The following is a 7,882-nucleotide window of genomic DNA, read 5'->3' as shown; positions in this document are numbered from 1 at the left end:
GGATCATTTTGTAAGAGCCAACAGGTAAAGTTGACCTACAGGATTGAGTTCAACCACCACATCACACGCAGACCTTAGTTCAACATTTAAAATGCTTTGTAATTAGAGCACTTTGTTATGGATTACCTGACATGATTGTTTTCAAGGCTCACCGTGCCTAAAACAAAAGTCTAGTGGTTTAAAACTTGTTAAATAAACTAAGCTGACATAAATAAACCAAATAAACTAAGCTGAACATTTCGTGTGACAGCACTACAGGACAACATAACTCTTCTAAAAAATTTTTTGTGCCTCATTTTGGCTCGCCTCTTTACTGCTTTAAATAGCACCACAGCAGTACTCTTTCTGTAATGTGAAACTACAACATAGCATTTCCTCAAAGCTACTGGACCAATCAAATCTGTTTATAACTTTAAAACATCCATTCAGAAAACACAAAGCCTCTTTTGCTGTTGAACAGTTGAACAAGGTACTGATTCATTAGATTTTACTATCTCAACGTCTAAACAGTAAAAATGTTTAGTCATTTTTTCTCTCTTTGCTTCTTCATAACTGGTAAGTCATATTTTAAATAAACAATATGTTTATCCTACAATCTACCTGTTAAGTACATGGTACATATAAATAACTGGTGGATTCTAGCCATTAAAAATGTTCTTTTTTTTCTCTCCAGTTAAAACCTCTGCAGTCAATGAAATTCAAGTACAAACAGTTAGGCAGGGACTTAGTGTAGCAATTAAATGTGGCCAAAATATAGTCCAAGACAGAAAAAATCCCAAGCATTTTTTTGTTTGGTATAAAATGAGTTTAGGAAAGGTGCCTCAGTAAATTATGAGAACATTTGAGGATAGTACAAAGTACAGATTTGCTCGAGCATTTGAAAATGGCCACTTCACTGTTTCTGTGAGTGAAGTGATGTTTGACCTCATTATTAATGATGTCTCAGAAGATGACATTGGAACATACTTCTGTGGAACAGTGAAGGCAAATGTTGTAGAGTTTGGATCTGGGACCCTTCTGCTATTTCAAGGTAACTGCTTGCACAGGTTTGCTGTTTGGCTACTTTTTTTTTTCATTGCAAGTAATGAGAGAGAACCATGAATCAGAATTCATGATTCTCTCTCATTATTTCCTGTTTTTACACATTTTTCAAGCTGAAAAGATCAAGTGGCAGCTTCAGACTGAAATGGTTTTCAAGGACAGAGAATATTCTACAGTCCAGTGTTCACTACAAGCTGTTACTGAGAGTTGCTCAGGAGAACACAGTGTCTACTGGTTCAGACATGGCTCAAACAAATCTCGTCCAGAAATCATTTACACTCATGGAAACAGGAGTGATCAGTGTAAGACAGACTCTGATGCCGGATCTCCTACATGGACTTGTGTCTACGACCTTCCCAGGAGTTACACCAGACATTCTGATGGTGGAACTTATTACTGTGCTGTGGCTGCATGTGGGGAAATACTCTTTGGAAATGGAACTAAAGTTGATGTTGAAGGTATGAATTTTTATAAAACAGGAGATCTCCTAGAATAACGAAATAATGACTACATTGCATAGTTTTAGTTAGAGGGCACCTTTGCCCCTACATTGTGTGATATTGATCCACAATATTTTTCATGATTTCAGAATATAATCTCTGGATTGTTATTGCACTGGCAACATCCAGTATATTTAACATTATTATGGTAGTTTTGGTTGGAATTCTATTTAAAAATCAACAGAAAGGTACGTTTTCTCTTTCACTACTGCTATTTTGTAACAATCTGCTAAATGTAAACACTTACTAAAGGTAAGTATTAGTAGGTTATTACCAGGAATATTACTAATAGTCCTATTTTTTCATAAAGGTGCTTCCAATTACAATCAAAGTCACATAAATCAGGTAATTGAGTAATCTGTCATGCCAATTCATGCGTTCATTTTCTTAATAATATACATGGATCTGTCCACAATAATGTATTTGTACAAAATACAGAATTATATTTTTAGCTCTGTGTGTATTTTGTCCTGTGAGTAGTTTGTAACGGCTCTTGTTCTGCCTCAGGCTGAGGACTTTGATGTGTCAAACTACACGGCTGTGAGATTTACACAGAAACCTTTGCGATATCCAGAGTCAAAGACAGTCAAGATGTTGAAATGCTTAATGATATGAGTCAAGTTCTTTGAATGGTTCATGTAAACAACTATATAACAGCTTCAAAGATAGGTAAATAAACTTATAACCCATTGTGAGAAACTGTTATCAGGGAGTAACTATCATTTTAAGGCATCTAAACTGTGGTATGCAGTGTGCCTAGACTGCACAGAGACCTGAGGCTCACCCAAATAAGAAATGTTGCTCTGTGAAAACTTTACCAGATATTCATGAAACCACACCCTCAATGAACTCTGATCTTACTTTTAGGTGCTTTGATATATTGTAACAACTATATTGAATCTATAAATTTTTACTATGTTGCACGAGGAAATTTAATATGAGATTAATTTAATGTGTGAGTACTTAACCAGTACACCTAAATAGCAAACTAAAAATCCATGATGTCAATTGAAACATACAAGCATATCTGACAAATTTTGCAATATTCAGAAAACACGTGCAGTACTGTGAATTTTTTGCTAAACACACTAAGCAAATTATTCTGCCTGTTATTGTTTTCACAGGTAATGTGTTTTCTGATACAATTTACACAAAGCAATAGAGGCATGATATGATGCATAAAATATCCACATTAGGGTCACGCATTTGATATGGTTCAGTGTACTTTTATCTAACATGCAAGATGACCAATTATAGAGTGTGAGCAGGCCATCTGAGGCTGAGACTATTACTTCTTATCGTAAGATAAATTAACATTATCACCCACATTACACACATCTGATCTTACCTTACTTTTTGGAGTGACAGAAAGGGTAGTCTGGCAAAACAATCAATGAGTCACGTCAAGTCAAATTTATTTCTAGAGTACTTTTTACAACAGTTATTTTCACAAAGCAGCTTTATAAATGTCTGAGTTCAAGCCCCAATGAGCAAGCCAAAGGGGACAGTGGCAAGGAAAAACTCCTTAGAACATGAGGAAAAAACCTTTAGAAAAACCAACACTGCTCTGTTCTCCATCTTGCTTACTGAAAAAAATGTCTTATGTCCACCTAGAAAACATATAGGATCTTTTAAAAATGGAGAATAATATGAATCAGCTACAAATGTGGCCTGTGTACCTTTCTGCCAGTAAATTTATGTGAAGCTAGTTTTAATAACTACCATTATGTTTAGTTTTGGTTTAATTTTCTTTTCTTGCTTTTCTCTATTCACTACTAACCTACATCCACAGTTTCACACACCATTTTAATATGAATTATTATATTGAGTAATGCCATCAAGCAGGCTTGAAGAGATGGGTAATTCAATTTTATTCCAGTTTAGGTAGGTCAGGGCTCTGACTCTAGTGTTAGCCAAAACCAATAGTTATTAGCATAATGTAGAATAAAGCTTCATTTTTACACTAGATTGATTCTACTATTTATTTTCAAGAACATCATCATAAATGCAACACTTCTAACCTCACTACATCATAACCTTAACCAGAAAAGTGAATTAATAATAGGTTCTCTGTAACACTAACTTTATACATGTAATGGCAATGGTGTAGGGGCAAGTATCTTCTATTCATGGTAAGAAAAATGAATGTTCTACAATAGTGTCTACAATGTAAACGTTAACATTAACATTACCCTTGTCATTGTTTTGTGTGTCATCATTGCATCAGTCACAAGAAGTCTGAGATTCAAAGACAAAAAAGAAAAAAGGAGGTGGAGTTTGTTAGTTTGAAATTTGGTTTGGCAGGGCAGTGTATGCTACATTTTGCCATTTTTAGTCCTGGTGAGTGAATTTGTGGTTATATTTTACCATGATTTTATTCAAAGTTCACCTAGTAATGTGAATTTGGTATTAGAAAAGTTGCAGGACTAATAAAAAAGCCCCAGGGCTACAGCTCCATAGCCACAGGCTAGGCAGGCCACTGGCTGTATGGTTAGCAATATGTTTCAAAATGAGTTATACGAGCATGTACAAACTGAGCTGGTGTGTTGGGATAAAGTGTCGCCCCTTGAGGAGTTCATTTGCATGGTGATTTGTTTCAACGATATTCTAAAGTATGACAATAGAAGACCAACGTCCCACTTGCAAGAGCTAGTGGGGTTATTATTTCATTCCTCATTATTCTGCCTTTATTTTCATCTTTTACCTCAACACATTATAGGTTACATTTGATTTATGAAGTATAATTTATGAAGTATATACTTGATTTATGAAGTATAATTTATGAAGTATAATTATTTTAATTAAATTTAATTAAATCTCTTTATATAATATTCTGTTTTATTCCTTTACATTTAGTTTTCTATTTAAATCAACAAAATTTAATATTTTATATTTGGTGAAAACATTCCCAAGTTGATAAATATCTCATTGTCATGGTTGGCCAGCCATCCAGCAGGAGGGACACGCCCACTGCTACTAGGGATTACACCACTCACTCACACTGCTCTCAATCACCTGCTTATTAAATGTTTTCACCCGTTACCTATTTTCTTCTCCACCTATTTAAACCCACAGATCCAAGAAGATTGCGCTGGACTACAGATCAGAGAGTCTCTACAAATTGCTGCGCTGTCTTTGTGAAAAGGGATTGTTTTTTTGTTTATTTTATCAGTGCTTCTCTTAGTTATGCTCTTATAGAGAATAAAGAGCACTTGTTTGCTACCCCACCTCTTGCTTCCTCTGTGCTGTCTATGTCACACTCCTGGAGATACCTAATTATATCCAGAAGTCTATGTGAAGCACTAGAATTGTCACCATGTTTGAAACGTGCTATACAAATAAACTTGCCTCACCTTGCCTTGATGTTGTTTCAGATCATAAGGTTTCTGTCCCAATTAATGTTTTGAATTAGAGATCCTTCACTCCTCTAGCTCTCATAAATTCTGGTGAAGTCAGCACTTTCATAGACGAGAGCTTAATGCGAGAACTACACATTTCCTGTATACTCCTCTCTCATCCTATAAATATTAGAAACAATGACAGCAGACCTGTCGGTAAAGGCTATGTTACGACCCTGTCTAGATGGTGAGGTCACAACAGCACTTTGAAAAGATTGGTAGCAGGATGGTAGGTGGGATGATTTATCACTGGACTAAACCAGTAGACGAGGTGAAATTTTGTGTATTTAAATGGTGAACAAAGACATACATCTATATACAAACACTGAATAGCTTCAGGAGTGGTTATTTGCCAACATAGCAAACAAAACCCACACTACCAAAAGAAACACCACAACTAACTACACTTTACAGGACAAAAATAAAATACAATCCTACACTAACTCCCTGACAATAAACAGACAATAACCCCAAACCCAAACCAACAGGCACCACTTCCTACAATCAGTAATTATATGTAAACATACAGAAAAACCTTTCAACTATCACAGGGATCACAATCATATATAAACACAGGGAATACTAACATACAAATCTACACATACACAAGCTAACTAGGCATATCAAGACAAGGTAAGCACAGCAAAACACTAACACAAAAAGGAGCTTGGGCAACCGCCGTTTTCTTGCAGCAGTGTCCCTATATAAGTCACAGCAAGACCAGCAATCACTCAATGAGGAGCGGGGCTAGCGACAAGGTGCACAGACAGCCCCAAATCCCGAACTGAATAAGGAGCACACTGCAGCACTCCTGGAGTGTAACAGTTATATTCTTCATAACATAATCCACCTTCACAAATTGAAACCTGATCATTTTTATCACATATACCCCAATGCATTGAACATCAACCACAAAATCCAGTGGACTCATGGTCTGCTAGAGTAAGCATAACCTAAAAGGTAAAAATCACTGACCAATTTTTCCCTCAACCTACATGGATTTCAGGGATGGGTTTACAGAACCAAAGCCACCTCAGCACCCACATCAACCCTGGAATTTTCAGTTGATCTCAGTGCAAATACAATTCCTATTAGGGCTAGGTTCTAGCCTCTCTTTTTCTACCAGAATCTCAGGCCATGGAGGGCTACATTGACGAAGCCTATAAACAAGGCTTCATTTGACCATTCACTTCCCCTTTGTCCACAGGGTTTTTTGTTAAAAAGAAGGATGTTGCTCTAAGGCCATGCATAGACTGTTGTGAAGCTTCACCTGCACATTATATATAACTTCATCTTCATAAGGGAAAGAGTGGAAGGAAGAGTTCAGTACAATCTGAAGCCACTTTGAGTACCTGTCTATACTGCATGGAATCTCCACTGAAAAGTGGAGAGGGCCAATTCCCACAAGATTACATCTCCTTCCTGGATTATATCTGAGGGAATACAGATGGATGACCACAAGATAGAGGCAGTGCACTCATGACCCAAAAAGCTCTCTGTGAAAGCACTGTAACACTTCCTTTTTTACCAAAAGTCCATCAGTTTTAACCACAGGTCCATCCAAAGTTAAATTTGGATTGCTGTTCCAATCACTTCCATGTTGCAGGGAAAGAAGTTGGATTGGACCCCCAAGTCAGAGAAAGCGTTCTCTATGTTGACAAAGAGGTTCAGAATGGCCCCTCTTCTCAAGGACCTGGATCCCTCTTGACCATTTATGGTGAAGGTGGACATCACTGTGTGTTGTCCCAAAGACAAGCTGAGGTAAGTGATCTCCAACTTCATCTACAGAATCCTCAAATGGAATTGATAATATCAAATCAAGAATATCAACTATCCATTTACTTTCAGAGTACAACACCATGTTTGGCCTCAGCACAGTTAATGCAATAATACTGTGGGACCTGTAGTTTTGACCTCTGTCCACCACCAATTACCAGTCTTACACGTCACCCTATCTACTCATATTTATAGCTTGCGTTCACTCTCCAACATGTTGCCCCTCTGGCACAAACTTAATTGCTTTATTACCACTACCACTCTGTGATGTATTAACTTATAGATGCTTATTATCAAATAAACACTCTAATACTTTAAACACTTTATTTATTTCTCCACACTTTCCCAGTAAATCCATTGGCCTTGTTTTCCATGCAATACTCTGCTGTGCACCATGCATCTTCTTCTTGCTAAAATGATCCTTCATACACCTTCTTTCAGGCAATGTGGCCTTATTAAATGCTTTTCTGGAATCACTTGACCCAAGGCCTATTTTTCCATTGCACTCATCCAATGGCATCCTTTTACTCTAAGGAACTCTTGGCTAACTGCTCCACCAGTTGTGAATTCCACTTCCTCCCTGATTTCATCACTAGTGCAACTGTTTTTATCACTACATCATTCAATCCATAAAAAAATTAACTCAAGAGCCACCTTAGCACATTTAAGTTCCTCAGTTAAGATTGTCAGTGGTATCTCCAGCACTCCCATCCAATACCATGCTATACTACATAAACAATGCAGCCTATTTCTAATGTATTCAGAATCCTCTACAGCCTCTCTACTACTGTAATTGGGACCTCATACACACATTAGTTAGTGGCCATATAATATGTGACAGTATGCCAAACTGGAAACACCACTACCACAATTTCAATTTGCTTGCAAGATATAATTATTTATGCTTTTTAACAAACTCTAGCACTTATTGTTTATAGCACTTATCATTGTTTAAGATAGAGCTTATGTATTTTGCACTTCTAGGTATCAGCATTTATCCCTGTATTCTACAGTATTCTAGTTCATTGGTATGTTTAATTCTAACCTACTACACTGTACTTGGATATATTCTATGAGTAAATAACAAAGCAGTTTTGTAAGTCGCTCTGGATACGAGCGTCTGCTAAATGCCATAAATGTGAATGTAATTACTCAGTACTATTAATA

The 7,882-nt window shown here is 36.7% G+C and overlaps 1 protein-coding gene across 1 annotated transcript; it reads left to right on the top strand.

Moving 5' to 3' along the window:
* Positions 1-517: 517 nt before the first annotated feature.
* On the top strand, positions 518-2,156 carry LOC118240123. The gene is made up of 6 exons (XM_035519962.1): positions 518-555; positions 674-1,030; positions 1,155-1,499; positions 1,631-1,729; positions 1,852-1,886; positions 2,049-2,156. The coding sequence occupies exons 2-6, from the start codon at positions 832-834 to the stop codon at positions 2,154-2,156; spliced, it is 786 nt and encodes a 261-aa protein (XP_035375855.1). The 5' UTR covers positions 518-555; positions 674-831.
* Positions 2,157-7,882: the final 5,726 nt, after the last annotated feature.

This window comes from Electrophorus electricus, chromosome 19, assembly GCF_013358815.1.
Source record: "Electrophorus electricus isolate fEleEle1 chromosome 19, fEleEle1.pri, whole genome shotgun sequence".
Taxonomy (NCBI): Eukaryota; Metazoa; Chordata; class Actinopteri; order Gymnotiformes; family Gymnotidae; genus Electrophorus; species Electrophorus electricus.
Note: the sequence above shows the minus strand (reverse complement) of the source record. Positions and strands in the feature narration are given on the sequence as shown.